Source organism: Scophthalmus maximus, chromosome 20 (genome assembly GCF_022379125.1).
Source record: "Scophthalmus maximus strain ysfricsl-2021 chromosome 20, ASM2237912v1, whole genome shotgun sequence".
NCBI lineage: Eukaryota > Metazoa > Chordata > Actinopteri > Pleuronectiformes > Scophthalmidae > Scophthalmus > Scophthalmus maximus.
The window spans coordinates 7240001-7263067 of NC_061534.1; the positions used below are offsets into that span (position 1 = coordinate 7240001).

A 23067-nucleotide genomic window follows, 5' to 3' on the forward strand; every position below is an offset into this window, starting at 1 on the left:
CCAGCTCGTCCGGAAATTCCTTTTGCTTCATCACTTTCCAAAAGGAGCAATGTTGCTGTCTGCAGTTTTCTCACATCTAATATTATACAGCCAAACATGGCAATCCTAGACTGAGCGTATAGGCTTCGAAAAAAATAAAAGGCTTCGGACTAGAGTTTGCAATGAGAAAGCCCCGGGGCAAATCTTAAATAGGTTACACTTAGAGACGTAATGCAAAGTGTAAATTTAGTCGGAGGAGTTCGTCGTCTGGCTTGATATTTTGTGTTACATGCATATGCATACATTATATATATTAAGTGGGTTTTATTCTCATAGCCTCCTCATTCCCACTAAGTTTTAGCATTATACTCAACAAATCCTACACAGAGGGACAGATGACACATTACACATGATTTCAAAACATTGCCCACACCCTCTATTGCAAACTGCCTCTGGAAAATATGCTGCATTTTCTGACCTAAGAAGATTTCAAATGAAGGACTTTACAAGCACAGCGTGGCGCTACAGATCAGACGCCGCCGTATACAATCGTTTGGGCATTTATTCCGAATGAAAAGGCCCAACATGTACACCCAGGACAGGCCCAGGTGGAGGCAGATCGTCGATACCTTATGCCCCTCAGGGGCTCAAGAGAACCAAGATAAGATCCATTGCAAAGAAACTAATACTCTTTTTCTACTCTGTGAGCGTACAGTTTTCATTCACTTCATACTTACATGTTTTACTTAACTGGATAAACTGGGGTTTGTTTATAACCTGCGGCTCACTTTGCTCGGCCTATGCTGCATTCAGGCCGCGTCTGCAGAACGGGAACATCAAGAACAACACCCTTTATTCTGGCGTGGCAGTGCTTGTGGTGGTTACCTCTGGCGCTAACCTTGTAGTTCCCCAAAAATGTGATGACCACAGCCATTCAGCCAATTACGTATTAAGTAAGAAACTGACTAGCTTTCTTCCCACTCTGATATCGTTTAAACGATATCACTTGGATGCAGCATAACTGTGAACGGAGTGTAGCGATGCCGCTCTGTCTTCGGATCACAGAAATTCAGTTAATAACTGTAGGAATGAGGGCCAGAGTATTTGGTACCCTATACTGTGGGAGGAAAAAAACATAGTTTTACTAAAATTACACAGAAAATGACGGCGCCTGTTTTCCAAATAACTCATACAATTATGAGCACTGTTAATATCAAATGTGCATGAAAATTAATTCAGGAAGGACGTGCGGAGAGGACGAGCAGCTTTTCTTCTGCTGCTGTTGCTCTTCCTGTTCTCCGTCCCCACCTACCAGGCCTCCCTTCTACTCCTTGGAATGAGCCTCAGCTTTTTACAATCACTCACTGGGATGAGGCCAGCTGACCAATGACTTGTGCACATGCAAACGTGTGCGTGTGTGTGCGTGTGTGTGTGTGTGCTGATCATATTGATGTCTGCACGGGGACCCCTCTGTGCGTGAGCGTGATGTGTGAGCATGTCAGGGTGTAGCTGCGAGGGGAGAGGAGAGCGTGGTGCCGAGGGGGGAGGGGAGATGAGACTCGGGTGGAGGAAGGGAGGAACGGGTGGTGACTGTTTAACATGATCACTGAGCAGCCATATTCCCTTCCCTCCCCCCCCCCCCATTCTCGATCAATCCACCCCACTTCTCCTCTCTCCTCTTTATCTCAACCACAGTGGATTTATCATGACCCCGCCCTCCACCCCCAACCCCTCCTGCTAAATGTGCATTTTAAAGGTAATTAAGCTGATCTGTGATGAAGTCGATATGCTGCCTCTGTAATTGTACTCACTCTTGACTATGCTATGTTGAAAACCTCCTCCTCCTTCTCCTCTCCATCCCTCTGCCCCTACTTTATATGCACCTCCCTCTCCACACCTTTCCTCATCTTTTTTCGTCATCCATCTGTCTTTGAATTTTGCTTTTCACATCCCACTCATCTGCCCGTCCTTCAACTCCCTCTCTCGCCTCCCCCTCCTCTTCGCTCTCTTAATGCAATGACTGGGATGCCAGTTGAGCAGCAGCAAGCAGACCAGTAACACACAGTCACTCATAGGCACGCTCCGAGGGGTCTTGAGTGTGTGTGTGTGTGTGTGTGTGGGGAGGGGGGGGGGGGGGGGGGGGGGGGGGGGGGGGGGGGGGGGAATAAGGTTGTTGCAAGTGTCACTGAGGAAGTCGCCATGGGAACACAGGCCCCTCCTTGTCTTTCATTGTCGCACTGTAGGCCCAATAAAAGCACAGTGTGTGTGTGTGTGTGTGTGCTACTAGCATTAGGCTATAGGGTATTAGATGATAACAGCAGGAACAGTACAGCTCAGTGAACAGCATATACAACAGTATACTACTACATTAGAAAGTGCCTTCAGTCCTCTTTCCTCTCTGGCAAATTAAATGATGTTAATAATCTGAGAAAGGTGCTGGACCTCCAGAAGCCTCCGGAGCATCTCTGAAACTCTAACTCTAAGATTAACCCTCACCTGGTGTTTTGAAATACCCCTCAGGTGTTTATTTAGGTGGAGATTTTTTTTTTACTATTTGCTTTCAATCATCTAATCAGCTTTTTTCATCTTTCTTTACAAAAAAAGAAAAATTGTTACCAATTTGTATTTGGTAAACATAGGGGTCATTTCAAACTTGTGAGTGCATATATAAACGAGGTGAGTCGTTCAGGGTTAAGAGGCACAAGAGACCACACACGAGATTCAATAACTCCTGATCCCTTCTGGTGATCCACAAGCACAGGAGAGATTAAAGAATATTATTGCGCCATGGATAGTTTTTGTAGCATGCAACAGAGCCTGAACTGAGGCTGCAGATTCGGACTTTCAAATAGCACAATGGAGATTTAATAGTCCGACAGGTGCGCTGCAGCACTTCAAACCAGTTGTGTTCCTGTTACATTCAGGGTTTGCCATGAGTTTTAAGGTCCATCCCTCTACTATAATGCCCAAAAGACCTGTGCTAGAGAGTGAGAGAGAGAGGGGAGGATTATGACATAACTAATCCAAATCACATAAACTACAGAGGTGAGAAGTGATCATCGCTCCATTATAAAAACGGAGTCTATATTGATAACGTGGGTTTTCCTCTTTTGGGCAGCCCCATTTACTGATGCTCAAGATTCCCCGTGATCATTGCGTCCCTTAGATCTCATCAAATCTAAAAACTGTGTCCACAACTTCATCTTCCTGGCTGCACTTTATCTATGACTTCATCCGCCACATTGTTTCCAAAACACTGAGCAGGGAGTGGGTCGCATTCTGCGTGTGGCTTTTACTAAAACATTTGGTCATTTCGACATTTCGCATTTTGGTGGATTTCGTGTTTGTGTTTGTGTGGGCTGCACAGCACAGCCTTAATACTACTTGAGTTGCTTTTCCACCCCCCGCCTAAAAAATATCCGGAGCCAACAGTTTGGATGTGACCACGGCTAACAGTTGGCGACGGTAGCTGGGGCTCACCAGCCATGCTGTCTTGTCAGCATGTGGGCGATGCCGGCCAGCCAGCGAGCCCGTCATGTGGGAGCACCGAGCCCCTCTCTCGTCTATCTTTCCGTCTGCCCGACCTATCCACAACTGAATCTTTTAGTTCAGGCTTCTTGACACACACACACACACACACACACACACACACACACACACACTGGGCATGATCAATTATACATGTTCTGGGTGAAATGGGGGGGAAACAGAAAACAGATTCCTCCTGCCATTAGTCGAGTGTGGTGCTGTCCATGGTGCTGAAATGTATTCTCATGATCTATCTACAGCATCTATCTATCTATCTATCTATCTATATCGATACATACATATAACATGCAGACAACTTCTTAATCCTGACCCCAATCACTGCTTGCATGACTTGACAAGCAGATATGCATCTGTTTTCTTTTTGTTGTTGTTTTTTTTTTTTGCTGCAATAAAAGGAAACACACGAACTCATACATCAAAATGAGTGAATGGAGCAGAAGACAATCGTTCTTTTGTCTTTGTTTTTTTTTAAAGGATCGAAGGAGTCGTACCTTCAGAGACAAGAGGAATTCGCCGTGTCACATCGAAGGAAGCGGCGGCTCCTCGGAGCTGCAGGTCCCGACCTCCGAGAGCTTTCTGTGCGTGTGGACCTCAGCCACTGGATGATAAGACGAGCGAAGGGGGAAAAAAAACACCAAAAAACAAAAGTCCCCAGCGTCGGTGGAGTGATGAGCACGGGGCTGATGTCGGCGGGGCGGCAGATGCGTCCTCCAGCAAGAAATGCCTTGTTCCCTGACTACTTTCCCCGACACACGTCTTGTCAGTCACATGCGAAATATTCCACGTCCAATTCCATACTCGCAGAAGTGGAAGAAGAAAAAAAACCAACACTCCACGGGCGACGAACACGAGCTCCAACAATCACAACAGCAGCGCCACTAATAACAATGCCGACATCTCTGGAGGATGTGCTCAGGGCAGCACTCACGCACACACACACACACACACACCCGAACACACACACACACACACACCCGAACACACACACACACACACACACACACACACACACACACACACAGTTCTATTCGCCGCTTGTCTGGAGTTTGTTCGAACAGTCTCGACTCGTCAACCAACGCCGCCCTGCAAAATAAAGCAGTCCTACGCAAACATCATCATCAGCATCACCAGCATCGTCGTCGCGAGCAGCCTCGGCAGCGTGTGCGTCGGAGGAGCAGGAGCAGGAGGAGGAGACAGGAGGAGGAGGAGGAGACAGGAGGAGGAGGAGGAGGAGGAGGAGGAGACAGGAGGAGGAGACAGGAGGAGGAGGACACAGGAGGAGGAGACAGGAGGAGGAGACAGGAGGAGGAGGAGGAGACAGGAGGAGGAGGAGACAGGAGGAGGAGGAGGAGACAGGAGCAGGAGCAGGAGGAGGAGGAGGAGACAGGAGGAGGAGGACACAGGAGGAGGAGACAGGAGGAGGAGGAGGAGACAGGAGGAGGAGGAGACAGGAGGAGGAGGAGGAGACAGGAGCAGGAGCAGGAGGAGGAGGAGGAGACAGGAGGAGGAGGACACAGGAGGAGGAGACAGGAGGAGGAGGAGGAGACAGGAGGAGGAGGACACAGGAGGAGGAGGAGGAGGAGACAGGAGGAGGAGGAGGAGACAGGAGGAGGAGGAGACAGGAGGAGGAGGAGGAGACAGGAGCAGGAGCAGGAGGAGGAGGAGGAGACAGGAGGAGGAGGACACAGGAGGAGGAGACAGGAGGAGGAGGACACAGGAGGAGGAGACAGGAGGAGGAGGAGGAGACAGGAGGAGGAGCAACAGGAGGAGGAGGAGACAGGAGGAGGAGACAGGACCATAGAAACTCTCCACGTCTCCATCCGAGCAACCAGTTTGGCCCGCGTCTGTCTGGGGGAGGTCGAGGTCAGGTGTTCTGTTGTTGCGGTGCTGCTCCTGGAGTCTTATTTGCACGCCCCCCCCCCCTTTTTTATCTAGGCGATCTCCTCCCTCTGCGCTGTGTTTCTCTCATTGTGTCCCTGGAAATATTGGCTATGTATATATATATATATGTGTGATGCACGGTTGTTGGGACCTCCGTGTGGAGGAGACGGAGTGAAAACCCAGAGGGGGTGCCCTCTCTGTGGTGCCCCCAGACCAGACCAGAGCCCGTGAGCAAATGCAGCCCGGAGTGTGCAGCCGGGGAGGGAGAGAGGAGGGCGCTTTAGTCACAGACCCAGATTGGCGATGGATGCTAGAGAGAGAGAGAGAGAGAGAGGAGGCAGGAGAGGGGGGAAAAAAAGGGGGGGGGGGGGGGGGGTTAAAGAGGGACAAGATGCTGGATGAGGTCCCATTTGTTTTTCCTGCAGCACATGAGCTGTGTGCTTTTGGAGGGACTTAAGATGTTAGGGGCGCTTAAAAGGTGCCCGAGACAAATACACTGCATGTCTAAAAGTCATCATCATAAAGTCTGCAGTGTGTGTGTGTGTGTGTGTGTGTGTGTGTGTGTGTGTGTGTCTGCGTGTGTGTCCTGAGGCAAACTCTGTCAAAAAAATGTTATGGAGCAGCAGCCGCCAGTGGCCCGAAACCCGAAAGTCTCAACTTTCACCACGTCCTCCCCCATCGCTCCGGAAAAGCCAGGAGCCGCTGCAGAATTCAGAGTGCCGTTCATTAAACTTTCCACTTCGCCGTCGAGGCAGTTAATCACAGTTCCATGCATATATGTGACAGCTGACTCTGTGAAGATACGTTGAAAAAAAATGACACCTGCCCTCTCCGCCCCATGATTCAGCCAAGGTGGAAAGACAGACTGTGTCCTGTGTCTGGAACAAAACGCTCATTAAATTCAATTAGGACAACGGACACAACTCTTCCTGGAAGGATCGTTCTTCTCTCTTGGTAGCCGTCTGGTGTCCTTTCCCTCCACCTCTGTCACTCTACCGCCTGACTGCAGGGCGTGCTGGGAATCCATCCACGGTTGTGAATGACTGTTTCCAACCTGTTGCCCTCTGTGACCTGATCCCTGCGCAGCCGCCGTGCGTCTCCTGATGCCACAGCTCTTCCCTCGCGGGGCCCTCTGAACATGAACTGTCAGCCCTCCGAATGGCGGTGTGAGTTTTTATTGCATTCATTATTCACACGCACAGAAGTGGAGATTAGTGCACTCCGAGAGTGTGTGGTGCTGAAACATTGATATGCCGAGAGAATGAGATGGTTGGGGTTGGTTGTGTCGAAGTGAGGCCTGTTTTTATTCCTCCCCCTCTCTCTCTCTCTCTTTCTGTTTGTGTGTGTGAGTGTGCGTGTCTCTCTCTTTCTCTCTCTCTCTCTCTCTCTCTCTCTCTCTCTCCTTGTGTGTGTGTGTGTTTGTGTGCACATAAAAAAGCATTGTGAGATACACCAGAGTGCCTCGCCTCGTATTCCAGCAGATTTTGTGATTTTTTGGGGGCCCTGCCTCGGGGCCCTCAATCCCCAGGGCCCTTAAACACAACAGGTTCACTGCATGTCAATTGGTTTGGTCGATTTAAATAAAAGCAAACTTGTAAGGAATGTACACCTGCGACTGGAACTATTCATGGAAGAAAAGGCTAATGATGGTAAAACTTTCATTGGCTCAGTTAAGTTCACTCTGCAGTTTTGTTGTCACAGCTTTACTGGGTCTGGTATAAACTGTACCCCATGGGGACTATAGTTGTTTTCAGACATGAAATGACTGAATGACCATATTGCAGTGCATGTCTGAAAGACATGAACATTACTGCTGACATACTTTTGATATTGCTATAACTGACATTGCTCAGTCATTTACACACCATCACCATTATCCTCTTAAACAACTTATGTCCACAATGGCTGCAGCTCAGCAAATGTCACACAGGCTTGTTGTAGTCCAACATCAACCAAGACATATCATATAGGTCTACCAAAATATATCCAGGTTTACATCCAAATTTTAACCAAATACCAGATAATCAAGATGAACAGTTGGTGGGGCTAGTTCTTCAATTGCATAAGGAGATGGCTCGACCCGCTGACATGGTCAAAAGAGCTCCATCGTGGCATTAAAGTGTGAGTTTCTGTGTGCCCATGCATGTGCCCGTCCCAAACTGAAAGCAATGCACGGTGGGAAGGTTTTCGGGGGCAATATCTGGATTGTTCTTGGCTGGATAATGTCACATATACCCCCAGGGCTCTTTTCATAAAACACACCCACAGACATGATTACAAAAAAAGCCCATTTCCCCTTTTCCCCCTCCGGATCACTGCCGACTTCGTGGTGTTTCGTCTCATTTGTGTTTGCTGACACATCAGGAGCGGCAGCGGCAGCAGAGAGAAGTGTGCACGTAAGAGAGAAATGAGAATGCAGGAAGGCAGCGGGAGAGCGGGCGACCAGCAGTGACAGAGCAGTGAGGAGGGGGGGGGGGGGGGGGACATGTAAAGATGTAGAAGTGAGATGGTGTCAACGATTAAAAAAGAGACGATTGCTATACAGAGACAGAGAGAGAAGATTATTGAGCCACACGTGAAGGCCAGAGACATTGGAAGGACCCAGATCTCTGTGTGCCTCCGGGACTCTCAGGCTTTATTACATTAACCAACATGATGCCAGTCCGTGCCTTTCTGATCAGCTCGCTCTGTTTCCGCTCAAATCCAAACCCTTTTTCTCTCAGAGCTTCTACCGGAAAAACAAAACAAAAAAACAATTCAGTGGTTTGACGTCACGTACAAAATTGGATCAAACGCACACAGGACAGATGTGCAGACTAACCGTACAAATGCGGTTGTGTGGGTTTTTTTGCGGAGGGGATGATGGACGTGGTCAGATGTGGACGTTGATGTGCCTCTCACAGGTTTCTGGACTGCACCTGACCATCGCTGCAGTGAAAATGATTTTCAGGAGTGTTCAATTTGGTACCAACGTTCCCATGACTACCTCCCTATAATTAACTTCTACAATCTCATGTGTACAGACTGATCTAGGAATTGTTTTTTGTACGTGTTTAAACTTGTCTTCCTTTAGCGAGGGGCTTGGTGGGGGTTGGCAGACAGCGGATTAGCAGGTAGAGAGGAAAAAAACGCATCATCGGTGAAATCACCTGTAGATATGATCAGCTGAAATGAAACCTACACGGTGGCTCTCCATTAGAGGTCGGTCACCCCCGGGATATATAGACCATGTATCTTCCTGACTTGCAGTACTTGCCTTATCTTCCTTTGTTTTTGTCTTTTTACTGTATTAATAGTTACCAAAACTCAAAAGCAAATTCCTCCTGTATGAAAACCTTCTTGCAATAAAGATGAGTCTGGTTGTTGTGACGTACTAAAAATGGTGAATGGATCAAAATAAACTTGAATAATAAGTACGACAAGCACAATCACTTGATCAAAACTGAACTTAAGTCCGACCTGCGAGTACGCCGGTGCCAGAAGCTGCAAAGCAGGAAGCAAATGCTTGAATATGTCCATTCTGAAAAAAATCGTATTCCAAAAAATCAGTGGCCTGATTGGACGTCACCTTAAGACTGCATTGGCTGTACAGTCACATCAGAGGTGATGGAAAACACCTCAGTGTGCAGGGCCTTCAGAGGAATAGATGGATAATTTGAAAAATGACCTGTTTTGATGTCTATTTCATTTGTTTAATCTGTACAAACGTTGGCGTAGATCAACAGGTTGAGGTTTGAACACGCAGGATGTCCAGGGCTCCAGCTTCATTTGAAACCGACATACTTCCCAAATTTCACTGCACATTCCTCAAAACCTTGCCCTGTTCCTTCAATATTTTTGGAGTAAATCAAAACGAAAAAACCCCCAAACTAATAAATCCTATCGAACTGGCCTGAACAGAACCATGCCGCCCCAGACATGCCCTCTTCGTGAGAGAGAATTTGATTTCTCTTTAAAAAAAATCTGTCCCACATCCATTTGTCCCCCGTTACGCACCTATTTCTCACCAAACAGACACACACGGGGGCTGCACTAACCTTTTTAACCAACCTGAATGTGTCCCTCTTGCTCTTGAAACATATAATTGACAGTTTGATTAGGTCTTCTGCAGCCTCAGGCGGTGGCTTAAGGAAAGGGCCCCTAATGCATTAATGCCTCGTTTACACAACCCACAAGTGTTTGCTGCCCTCTAAACTCAAACAGCCAGATGAGAAGTATAGTGCTGGAAATACTTTTCGTCAGGCAACGCACAAGGTAACGTATGATACGGGCTTGGCGAGGCAAAAAAAAAAAGACAGAGACGGAGCGAACAATAAAGTCAGTTGAAACTGATTGTGATAATGTCGATGGTTGAATTTGGATCAATTAGCGGCTGGCAGATGTGCAGGATCATGGCTGACCCCAGGGCTTAAAGAACACAATCCAATTTTCCTCAACAAATGTAATACAATTAGGCCGGATAAAAACAGACAACTCAGAAGGGAGGAGTCTTTTAAAAACCAGTCGGGGGGATAAGACAGCAAGACAGAGACGAAGCAGTTAGTCCGAGAAAAGAGACGGTATCCACAAGGGCTTGGAAACGGAGAAGACTGAAGACTGGACAGTTCCATGATCAAAAGAAAGGCAAACTTTTGCGAAAATGAGGGCCTGAGAGGATAAAGAAAGAAAAAAAACAAGGGAGGAAAAGAGTAAACAACTTCAGCTGATCACTACGAGGGAGGATGCTGAGTCTGCTGCGGCCAAAACGGAGAGCGGACCTGACGAGGTAACAAGACACGAGTGAGTTCGGAGAGTGACCACTTTTTTTACAACAGCACCGGAGAAAAAAGTTTCCTTACAACTTTGGATTGAGCCCCATATCAGCTCTGCGTGACAAAACAAGTACAACATTTTGTCCACCACCAAACTGACGCGGATCGAGATCCGTCATTGGGGTTATGAGGGTCTTCAACAGGGACCTTCGCTTTCAAGACATCACCATCATGTACTTCACTGGCCTGGCGGCGTTGATGGTCATCTTGGTGGGCTCGTACCAGGCACCGGGCAATGCCACCAATGTGTCCAGTTTCAAATCAAACGCCTCGAGGCCTCTCCCACCACTCCCTATGCCCTTCCGCGTGCCCCTTGACCCACGCGGGGAGCTCCAGCTCGCCTGGAACATCAGCTACGCCGACCAGGAGGTCTACATGGCGTTGAGGGTGGCAGAGCTCAGATACGGCGTGGTCCTGGGGATGTCCGACCGCGGGGAGCTGACCAACGCTGACCTGGTGGTGCTGTGGGACTCGGGGACGAAGAGCTATTTTGGGGTAAGCACTGTCACAGTGTCTGTGTAGTTTGTCTTTCGAATGGTTGAACTCGCCTCTTTGTCAAACAGCTTTCTGAACAGAGGGTGTAAAGAAAAAAAGAAGTCTTTTCTCACTTTCTTTGTTCACTTGTCAAATTCATAAATGCACAGGGATTACGCGAAAGTCTTTAAGGAGTGGAGGATTCTCTTCTCTTTCTCAGCGTTCCTCGTCTGTCCGTGGTCCTCGAGGCGTGAGATTGATATTTTTTTTGCACAAGGAGCCAGCGGACGTCTTGCCTCGGGATGGCGTACGCAGTCGCAAAGGATGTTATCGGCCCCTGCTAATTGAAAATCACTCAGACTGCACAAATAGCTGAGGTTCATCTGGGAATCATTAGCAGATATTAGCATATCAAAATTGAATCCTGTGCTGATTAAGATGTGTAAAATGCCGCATGTTTTTTTATTTGGCTAGACACAGGCCTTTTTGATAAATTCAGATGTCTTCTTCTGAAAATGGCTGATACATTTTTTTGGGAAAAAACATTTATCTTCCTAGAAAAATCCAATTGACCTTTTTCATTAGCTTTTCTGTCCATAGTTTTAGTCTTCTGATTGCGTTTATGTGGACATTTGATGATATGCAATATTATGTTTTTAGAATCAAATAGTCACGATATGAATCCATTTCTCAGCTATCTGTTGAGGTCATAGCTGGTGTATTGACACACAGATGTGTGACACACAGTACATGCAGTACTGCCCACATTTTTATATATTTATATATACATACCGTGTGTATTTTCAAAATGGTTTGCTTCAAAATCTTTGCAGTTTGTGCACAACAGTTACATAAGGTGGGGAAGAGATGGAGACCGAAATAAAGGGAGAGATCTTAGGTGCTATTCTGGACAGATATGAATGTGAGAAACATAACAGAAGCAGGAGGACGGAGCTGTTGCAAAGCCTCCTGGCACGACACCGACCACCACACACATTGCCTTCTGTAACTTGTATCTTAAGCTGCTGTCAAACAATTTATTCAAATTTGTGTTTATTCTGATGAACAAAACAAACGTTATTTTTTGTCAGTCTAGTTGAGTCTGACATTTATCTGACCAGTGACATTTCAGCACAAAGCTCCTCTTTGTGTCTCGGTAACAATTCCCCTTCAAATAGTCGTCTGCATAATTCAGTTCCTTGTCACATTTTGCAGAATTTCTGACCCTTATTATCTGACCTTATTTTCCAGCCTGGTTTGCATGGACACAAAGAGCCCCGGAAATGCACTCAGCAATGCTCAATTGATGAGTTTCACACATACACACACCACTCCATTCCTCTAATGTAAACAGGCTGTTGTTAGCAGTAGTCAATGCAGGGCTAACCTCAGTCTAATAAGGTCCCATCGGGATTGAATGTGATAAATGAAACACAGCAACGTGCTCTGGAATGTTTTGTGTTGTCTATTTGGTGTATGTTTGATTGGTCATGATGCGTGCGTTTTTCCTTCAGGATGCGTGGAGCGACAGCGAGGGTCGCGTTTCATTGGACAGCCAGCAAGACTACGAGCTGCTCGAAGCCAAACAGAAACCCGATGGATTCTTCCTGCTCTTCAAAAGACCGTTCAGCACCTGTGATCCCAGAGACTACCTCATTGAGGTGCGAAGACTCTTTGTCTCACGTTGTTTGTGTGTGAGTGTGTGTGTGTGTGTGTGTTTATGTACATGTCAGGAGTGTGTGTGAATATAAAGTTTTGGACTTCATGAAAAAACCTCAATGAGAGGCTCATTTCTGGTTGGTTTGACCCGTGTCTCTACATGTAACAAAATCTGCTCAAATTAATTTAGCAAAAAATTGACAACCTAAGGACACATATTTGATAAAGCTGTGACTGCATGAAACAGAGAAACAGCCTGTATAGAAAAAAAAACCATCAGGACCCATCCATGACCATCAATCTTCGAGAGGAGGAAGACAGTGGAAAAGATGGTGTTTGTGTGCAGCCTTAAGAACAACACAGTGTAGTTAGACTGTGTTCCCGGGAGGTGAGTGAGGAGGTGTGTGTGTGTGTGTGTGTGTGTGCGCTTACAAAAAAATGCAATGAGAGCCCATGGTTCCAGGTGTGGACATAAAATACTCAGAGAGTTGGAACGATCAGCACAATTTCCACTGGAGCATTCGTTTTCATAAGAATGGTTTCCATGGTACCACATCAGACCGCTAAGTTGAAGACACAAAAACAATTCACATCACTATGACAACATACTAAGTTCTCTCTGTTTCCCTGAGTAGGCTTTTCAGTCAAATAATAATCATTCGCAGACTATTCATTTGAAACACATGGCCCTGCTCTTCATGCTCATGTTTGTCAAACGTCACTTGGTCTTGTTTTGATTGCTGGGAAGGAGGGAACCGTGCACATGATCTACGGCTTCTTGGATCAACCACTTGCCTCGCTGGAGCAGCTGAACCTGTCCCGGATCCACACGGGGTTACAGAGAGTCCTCATGCTGCGCCCCGACACGCCGGCCCCCACCCTGCCTCCAGATGTGCGGACGCTGGATGTCGTGTCGCCAAACGTCATCATACCAAACCAGGAGACCACTTACTGGTGCTTCATCCAGAAGCTGCCTGAAAACATGCCCAAGAACCACATTGTTATGGTGAGAATGCCACTTAAAATTGGTCATAATTAGCACGGGGGGGGGGGAGCATATTTACACAGAGGAGAGTGGGCGTTTGAGATGGAGATCGTGCACGGGCAGCTCTTACCGCTCCTTGTTCGCCAGCTGCGCCAAACAATACATGAGTACTGCAGTGTCACGGTCAGACAGAAGAAACATGAGTCAAAGAAAATGTGAAACACGCAACAAACACATCAGCTCACAACCGCATCTTTTCACAGGGGAAACAGAGGCGGAATATTTACTGTGATAAAATGTGAACAGATCCAGCACAAAACGGACAAGTTATATAATGTCACAGTGTGTAATTAGTCATCTTCAATTTCCATTGACATGTCTGAGGTAGCAAAATTGCCACAGCTTTTACTAGTAAAAACAGTGACTTTCTCTTTTTCATCTCGCCCTCTCTCTCTCTCTCTCTCTCTTTCTCTGTGTGTGTGTGTGTGTGTTTCTGTCAGTACAAGTCAGTGATAACTCCAGGTAACGAGGCCATCGTGCATCACATAGAGGTGTTTGAATGTTCCCCGGAAGTCCCCGATGTTCCACCGTACAGCGGCTCCTGTGATGACAAGATGAAGCCGGGCAAGCTCAACTTCTGCCGCCATGTGTTAGCTGCGTGGGCCATGGGTGCTGAGGTATGATGGGAAACAGACAGACAGACACACACACACACACACACACACACACACACACACACACACAGTGTACACAAGTGTCTAATTGAAAGAGAGAGGGTTTGGAATGAAGTTCGATTGTGGTCCAGGCATCACATCTATTATGAGAGATAAACAAAAACTCCTACGAGAGTAATATCCAAGCCCAGAACTGCGAGCGCAAAACCTTGATCCCACAAGTAGCACAAGTCTATTAAGAGCCCCAAGACAGTCTGCGTGTGGGAAGCACACTCTCATGCAAAATACTCGCAAAAACTTGCTTACATGGACACTACATGTACACACACACACTCATGAACATGAATGAGTCGACACGTACATCGGTGAGGTTTCTCGAGGCACAGGGGCCCTCGTCATTCTGCTGACTGGAAAGTTAACTGATTAACAAGTCACCAGGGCCAAAGCTACGAAATTCATTTTCACAAAACATATAACAGAAGAGTTGACTGGAAAAAAAATCCATTAGGAATTCTTTAAATTAATTTCATGTTGTTGTTGTTGTTGTTGTTTTTAGCACGGAACAAAGCAAGACCAAACAAAAATTAGAAAAATAGTGCTGGCAAGTCCAATCTCCTCAGGGGCCCGGGGCCCTGATGGCACGGCCTTTCTCGTCATTAGTTGCAATATGCAATGTTGACCGTAGTGCAGGAAAAAAGTTAAAGTCAGTCATGTACCAGGCATTAAACCACCCACATGTACCTGGCTAGCAACCAGCCGGCTGACCAGGCGGGGCAAGAGGCCTGCCACGGTTGCATAAAGCAGAGAGGACAGGGAACGGCGAGCCTGTCACCACACTTCTCCGCTCCGCTCCCCGCTGCATCACGGCCGGCCCCGGCCGACTCTCTGATTGGATTATCTGCGAGCCAGACAAAAACAAAGTGGGATGCCTTCTGTGTGCTGTGAGCTGCGGAGACAAGATTAGGTGGGAAATATTCAGGCCTCTTTCGTCACCTCTTAATAGTGTTGTCTGGTTCTCCCCGGCACCGCGTCGGACAGGGGAACGTCGCCTCGCAAAAACAATGGAGGGAGAGAGAGGAAAGGAGAGCTGAGGAAGTTTGAGCAGAGAGACGATGATGTACGACGGCGACAGAACGCAAAGGCTGGCCTCCTCTCAGAAATAGGCAAAGACACAGCTGAAGAATCAGGATCAAATCAAGATTCCTCCATAATAGCACGGAGGTTCGACACCCATGGGGATAGCGGTGACTCGAAAATGATTTGTCCTCCTGGGATAAGCAGAGAATTCAGAGGAGTGAAAGTGGAAGAGAGAGAAAACATACACCCAACATCCCAGAGGGTGCATCCGTACGAGAACGCTCGGTATAGATATTATCGGTGAACATTCTTTTGAGCAAGCTCGCGGATTCCCACAAGGCCTCAAGCTGGTTTCAAGGTTCACAACAGGAAACATAGACGATGCAAAGAATGAAGTGATTTATACGTTTCATAACCAGTTAAAAAGCTCCCTTTGAGTTTTGTAATCCGTTGCTTTAAATTCTGTGGGTGGTTTACAGTTTCTGGGAAGGAATCGGATTATTTTGAAAGATAGGCCGTGTGTTGTCTCCATTGAATTGGCAAGAAGGTGTAGAAGGCTGACGTAATAGGATTTTTATTTTATTATTTGAAATACTGTATCACTTTACCAGTGTGTCACGGGTTGAAGGTTCTAACTGGAACCACTTTGGAAACAAGGGTTACAATCTACTTTTCACAATGGAGTTGATTTAGCTAGAGAATGATGTTGAATGTTGACTGCCACAATGATTGCCACGGTTCTCGGGGTCAAAACATGCTACGTGACTTTGACGGTGACTTAAAAGACGCAGGCAAAATGCATACAGACATTCCAATCAAAGCGAAGGTGTTTATCCAGGCCTCTGCTCATACAGCGGGAGGTCCTACCACAAGTACACTGAACCATCACCTGGTGTCTCCATTTAGAAATGGAGGAAAACAAAATTTGCAGTTTCTTGCACAGGGGAACGCGTCTTGAAGCGGATCGCAGACGAATTCCAAGACATCCCGCTGTGCGTGAAATAAATCTTTCTCCTCTGGAAGTTCGTGAAACACCTGTCAAGAGAGGCCAGACATATTCCTTGTAGTGGATGGAAACACGAAGGAAGCCACTTTTTCTTTTTGCAGATTTTTCAGAAAATTCAGTAAAAAATAGGCCAAACCGACGGCTGTTAAACCCCACAAGTCGTTTCCCCACTCTTACATGTACTACGTCTATTAGCAGTAAACTAAAAGTTGAGCACATCATGTCAATGTTAAATCTAAAAAACGCGTTTAGTCCACAGCCCTCAATTATCTGAACGATATGCAAAGAGTCTTTGCTACAACTTCAAAGCAGCGCAGCATAAAATGAGAGGAATAATGAATCGTGTGTGTGGGCGTGTGTGTGTGTGCGCGCGCGCGTGTGTGTGTGTGTGTGTGTGTCTGTGTGTGTTTGCTTGCAGGCCTTTTACTATCCTCCTGATGCAGGGCTGCCTATGGGTGGACCAGGATCCTCAAGGTTCCTTCGTCTGGAGGTTCATTACCACAACCCTCTCCTTATATCAGGTACATAAAGCCAACGTGTAAAGAACACATGCACTCTGGATTCAGATCACTCTGTCTCACACACACACACACACACACACACACACACACAATCACACCCGCAGAAGCAGCAGGAGTCTCCGTATCTTACCCTAGGAGCCCCCAGGCTTCTCTTCAACAGAGCGATTCATTTAAAATTTTGCATATATACCTTTTGATCTCGGCTGTAAAACTCCTTACAGACTTTCCTTGTCCTCAACTGACCTACAGGACGCACAGTTCCAACATACTATCGTCTAACTCTCGGCACATCTTCCTTGTTCCGAGAGTTGTTTTCTGTGAGGAGTCTGTGTAGCCTATCCGCTTATCTCTTCCTTCAAAGAGAGACAGAGCAACTTGAGCTCTCTGACACAAACCATCAAGCCCCCTAACAATCACAATACTAGTGATTGATACAAGTAAGTTTGTTTGTTTGTTTTAATATCTTGATTAGATGACAAAAGAATGAGAGGAGAGACATGGGGATGTAACAGAGGTCCCCCGCTGGACTCGAGGGCACCAAAAATATTATCCATTACATTTTAGGAATATTGCCAGGCTACAGTGATGTTTTTTTCCCCTCCTCCTGTAAATTTAACACATGTAAGGTTGTATTTGTTGGTCTACAGGTATGCAAGTTAAAAGCCAGATGATTCAAAAGGAAGCAGCATGTGTGCTGACCAGGTCTGAGGGGAGAGGAGATGCTCACAAACTTTCACACACCTTCTTCCTGTGATGTTACAATTCTACTTTAATTCTCCTCCTGAAAAGAAAAATGATAAACAATAATAAATTTGTACATGAAATAGACCGATTCATCCCAGTTCCCATGCTTATCCATTCATTCAGATTCCCCGTAGCCTGGTTCGGTGCAAAAACATTATTCCGCCTGTCCCATATTTTTTCAGATGATCTACCGACAAACAGACTGCATGTGAATATTCCATGATTTTTTTGTACACGCAGGCCGTCATGACTCATCAGGGATACGGCTGCATTACACCCCCAGCCTGAGGCGGTACGATGCGGGGATCATGGAGCTCGGCCTTATTTACACCCCTATCATGGCCATCCCGCCCAAACAACGCACCTTCTACCTCAGCGGTTACTGCACCTCCAAGTGTACCAAGACAGTATGTGCACTAAATCCCCATCATGGTTCGGATTTTGAGAATGCCACGTGAATATCCCAGCTCCGGTGCCACGTATTACAAGTTTTCTGTCCCCGGAGCACTAAAAATCATCGGTTGGAGCTCGACCTTAATAAGTCTGCTTCTGTTTGTCTGTCTAGGCTTTGCCCTCCGGAGGAATCTATATATTTGCGTCGCAGCTCCACACCCACCTCGCGGGGCGCGGGGTGAGGACAGTTGTCGTGAGGGGAGGCAAAGAGCTGGAGCTGGTACAGGAGGACCAGCACTTCAGTGCACACTACCAAGTGAGCATCCGTAGGGCACAGTTCACCCAGAGGAACTCTGGTGCAGGGATCTACCCTTTGTGCATTGCATCTTATAGATTGGAGCGGAGAAGAACGGCGCCTGAAATGAACTGCTTTGTGGGTTTTTCTCCTCCTTTGGCTACATGCGTGGAATATTACAAGAAAATACTGGGATGGTCAGTGGTGTATTTATTACGGACAATGAGCTCCATTATTTATGACATGGGCAAAGGGACTGGCCTTGCAGTTGTTTAGTAGTTTTCAATCACTGAAAAGCAAAAAGAGTCCAGTGTCAGACTGGTGTTATTCTATATTCTTCTTATTATCAAGAAACGACCTTAAAAGACCAAAACCAACAATGTGTGCCCATTGGTCCTTATCCAAAACAGCTAACACATATCATGCCATTCATTTAAGAGGCTAAATTATTCTCTAAAAACATAAGTATATTGATAATAAAAAAAAATACACACTTATACGCATACATTTTGACTGAAGCAGGCGGAAGCGCACAAACCCCCGTGTCCATCGCCTCAACGTGACGACTCAACTCAAACTGACAAACAACAACATCGACATTGTTGAGAGAGAGCAGTTGACATCTGTTGTTTTATTCATGCACAATATCCTGAACCAGGTACACACTCACACACACACACACACACACACACACACACACACACACACACACACACACACACACACACACACACACACACACACACACACACACACAGAGACAGAGAGAGAGAGAGACATCTGCTAGACTACCTGATAAAATCTCCAGCTGCTGTTGATGTCAGACTAATCTGAGTGTACCTATGTGGTGTCATTAGAGCATAAACCATTTTCAGCAAAGCTAATAGGCCTTTTCACACACAAACAAACACGCACACACACACACACACACACACACTCGCACACACGGCTAATGAAAGCTGCCCCCAAGGAAAGCATCGAGAGCAACCGACGTTTTATCTTTGTGTGTCTGAAATAAATGTATCGTATGCAAAGTGTCCAATTACGAGTTAAGATGCCTGAGAGTTGGAATATATCTTGTTGTAACAAGGAATTACATTTTGTGTTTTTTTTTTTAAACAATTCACTGTCGGTAGTCGACAGCATACGGCCTCGGGTTTAGTTTGTCCAGGCGCATGTGAAGAAGAACCCGGGAACCGCAAGAATTTATTTTGCATGTAATTTTAATGTTCTATATTTGCTTTTTGTTTTTTTTCTCACAGACAATCCGAGTCCTCAGAAAAATGGTCAATGTATTACCTGTAAGTATGAAGCTGATGACATCGCCAAAGGCATCGGCTTGTTTTGGTGTTCCACATGTGCACTGTTTTACTGTCGGCCAAGAATGGAAGTTTTGCCATTCTGCACGCTCAAGCACTCCTGAATGGTAGTGATATATTTTCCCTCCCCTTTGCATTCAGAGTATTGAATTAGAATACCTCCCGGCTGCACGAGGTGCTTCAATTGAGTCGGCGATAGGAACGGGCTGTACAATCAGTGCTGTGATGGGAGGCCACATACAAAGACCGCAGCAGCCGAACCTTCCACAAAGCAACTTCCTGGTCAACAGCAAACTGGCCACTTGCTCTCTTCAATAATACATCCCGTGTCACCTCAAATTAATCCCCAGCTTCTTTGTTAATCTGACAACGTGGTGAAAGGCCGGTGTGTTTGTGTTTGATCCTGCAGGGCGACGTGCTCATAACAAAGTGTACTTACAACACGGAGGACAGGAGCCGGCCCACAGTGGTGAGCAGCACACTACCATTAGCCCACACTAGGCACTATTCTTGTTTCGCTGGAGTTCACCTTGAGTGCTGTGTACAGCAAAATAACACCGCCCTCTCTATTCCCCTCCTCCCCTGCACCTTTAAACACACCGGAGCTCCTTCATTCTCCCATCTCTCCCCTCTGCAGCCGCTCTTTGCACTGTACCTCCACCTGCTTTCACCAACCTCTCTGTCTCCTCAGGGAGGTTTCGGCATCATGGATGAAATGTGCGTCGACTACGTCCACTACTACCCTCGGACTCAGCTGGAGCTCTGCAAAAGCCACGTGGACGCGGGATACCTGCAGAAATACTTTAATTTCATTAACAGGTGGCACACGCACAAACAAACCCGTTCTCTCTTCCGACCTTTGCTTGGTCCTCCCGTCCTTCCTTCCCTCTCGGTTGGTTTCTGACCTTCCTCCCCATCTCTCGTGTGACTAAGCAATTTCTGTGCTCAGCATTCATCCCTCCCCCCTTCACTGCTTCACTCACAGGCACCAGAGTGGTGATTATTTCTTTTAATCTCAGGAACCATCAGATGTTTGTCCTTTAGACTGCCCCCCCCCCCCCCCCCCCCCCACGCCAATTCTAACTGCTTTCCCTCAATCTCTTCCTCCCTTCTCAATCTCGCCCTGCCTCCCTCTTTTATCGACTTTCCTTCAACCTCCCCCTCCCTCACGCCGTCCCATCCTCCCTCCAGGTTCCACGGAAATGATCAGTGTGTGTGCGGGGAGGTTAGTGTGACGGAGCAATATTCTCAGCTGCAGTGGGATGCGTTCACCGAAGAAGTGCTCAACTCCCTCTATAACACGGCCCCCATCACAATGCACTGCACCCAGTCGACTGCACGCCCCTTTCCTGTAAGTGCCTGCCACACACACACACACACACACACACACACACACACTACAAGCACCCAATTGTCAAGCCCCCAATGAAAGCCAGTTCAAAAGTGGACATCAGCTGGACAAGAGTGTCAGACAGGCTGAACAGACATCTTTATAACACATATAAGCTGCCTTTCCTCTGCAAAAGGTCCCGGTTAAAGGGGAGTACGTTACAAAAGTACGGGGAACCATCTGGGTGGGGCTCAAAAACCCTCAAGATGTCCGATTGATTTTATTTCAGCCAGTCAAACTCCACAATTGCTCGTAGCCTCCGGGAACCTTTAAGTTCCTTGAAAAAACCTCCTGGGATTAAAAATCTTCCAGACACACACACACAAAAGGTGAAACATCAGTTATGCAAGAACAAACATAAAAAGGATAAATACAGCAACTTTAAACAGATTCCAGTATTTGGTCAAACACATCAAGAGGATGTTACATGATCTAGGTTTTTGTAAATAAGTATGTAAGGCGAAGATCATGCGAAATAAAAGGGTCTTCACATACTATATACTGACTTTGTATGTGGCACCCCCACACATTTTGATTGACAGTGGACTGGCAACATGAGCAGACATTCCAGCGACCGTCTCATATGATTAAATCCTGATAGGTTCATAGAATTAATGAGATTTTTCAAAATGGCCAATCCCAGACAAGAGGAAATAGACAAATCTGTCATGTGAAGAATCTAATAATGGTCTGGTTTGGGAGGAAAAATATGGAAGATGGCGTTTTTCAGGGCCACTAAGCTCAATCGTGTTCATGGCCTTTAAACCATCTGACGTGCATACGTGTCATACTCCCTATACAGCCAGTAGTTACGGTCTGGCACTTTAGGGGATAATGAGAAATTTGGAAAGTGTAGCTCACTTTATCAGTGGAGTTTTATTAACATAAAAAAAAAAATAAGGTAAGGGGCAAAAACGTAAGACGAGACTACCTCCGTAGCCTCGTCTTACCGGAGCGCACCATCTAGAAAGTGAAAGAGCTAAAGTGGCACAAATAATAACCAACAACAAATATAAAGCAATCACCTGAGATTTCTTAGCCGCTGTTGACACTAGAATTTAGCCACGAGAACACAAAAGTACACAAAATCATGATGCACGGCCGTGTTCACTTTCCCCGCATGTATAGCCGATAATCCCCACCAACATAATCAGAAAGACACACACCCGTTATAATAACTTACACTGCGCAATGTAAACAGAGTTGTATGCTATATCATCTGTGTAAGTGGCTGATATATCGTCTGACTTACTGGAGAATCAGTGTGCTGACATCAATCACACAACGAAGGAAGCAGCCTTCCCGCAGTCTCACAGCTGTGTCTCATAAAAAACGACAACACACTCAAGACCGCAGAAGTGTCCTTGAGTGTATTTCTTTTTTTGTTTCATTGATTAATACGATGTTCAGTGACTGTGCAATTGCCTCAATAAAACCTGCCGTCTAAATATCAAGGGCAGTGAATATTTTTGGCATCATTTGAGATATCTAGGGGCCGAACAACCCATCAGGTGTCATGAAACGCAGTATATCTCGTTTCTCCAGGGAGAGTGGGACCAGCAGCCCCTACCGGTGGCGACCGCCGTGCTCGGAAAACCGCGGTACCCCTGCGAGGGAGGAGCACCACCGCCCACCGGCCAACCCCTCACCCCCCCAGTGTGAGCTCAGACTGGGACCCCGGTGGCACACCCAGCGAGAGGGCAGCCCGACCCGGAGCAGGTTAAAGAAGCTCCTGTCACTTGGCAGGATTTACCCTGGTTTTTCTTTTTTGTCTTTGGGGAATAGTTCAAGTCTTCGATTGGGTTTACTGATGCCTGCTGTAATTATATGTATTAAAAGTCCTAGTTCATTTTAAAAAGACCCATTCACATGTGCTGTTTCAAGGTATTGGAGATGTGCATTGTTTCTGACACTATAGGATTCGGGGCTGGCATGTAACTGACAAAAATAAGTGTTGGTTTATGGAAAAAAAGTGTTGTGAACCATTGTTATTGGCATATTTACCTCTGCTGCATTTGTTGAAAAATAAATTCATGAGTTAACATCTACATACTCTCTTATGTTCCCCATGACTCTAAGGATAATGACTACAAGCTTTATTCAGACATGAACTATTGTTATTTGTTGAATAATTTTAACCAAATAAAATACATACTGTACATTATATGCCGTACTTTGCTACATACCACTGTGTCCAATAATAATGAAAACATTGACAGTTACAATTATATTAAACGATTTGGACGGAATAAATGAGTCTAGATTAATATTACAGTCATAATTTGACTGGTCATCACAACCTGCCACTGA

The 23067-nt window shown here is 46.3% G+C and overlaps 2 protein-coding genes across 2 annotated transcripts in view; one reads left to right on the top strand and one right to left on the bottom strand.

The window, feature by feature from the left end:
• The window catches only part of fam163ba (family with sequence similarity 163 member B, genome duplicate a), a 21044-nt gene extending 16333 nt beyond the window's left edge, over positions 1-4711 (bottom strand). Inside the window, exon 1 of the mRNA XM_035609240.2 lies at positions 4020-4711. The gene's annotated coding sequence lies outside the window, so the exon portion shown is untranslated. The remainder of the gene's footprint in view (positions 1-4019) is intronic.
• A 4981-nt stretch (positions 4712-9692) lies between these two features.
• Positions 9693-22968, top strand: dbh (dopamine beta-hydroxylase (dopamine beta-monooxygenase)). Its single transcript, XM_035607740.2, has 12 exons — positions 9693-10715; positions 12209-12355; positions 13102-13359; positions 13839-14015; positions 16514-16616; positions 17601-17767; positions 17926-18069; positions 19311-19349; positions 19777-19836; positions 20059-20186; positions 20559-20718; positions 22303-22968. The coding sequence occupies exons 1-12, from the start codon at positions 10347-10349 to the stop codon at positions 22417-22419; spliced, it is 1869 nt and encodes a 622-aa protein (XP_035463633.1). The 5' UTR covers positions 9693-10346; the 3' UTR covers positions 22420-22968.
• Positions 22969-23067: the final 99 nt, after the last annotated feature.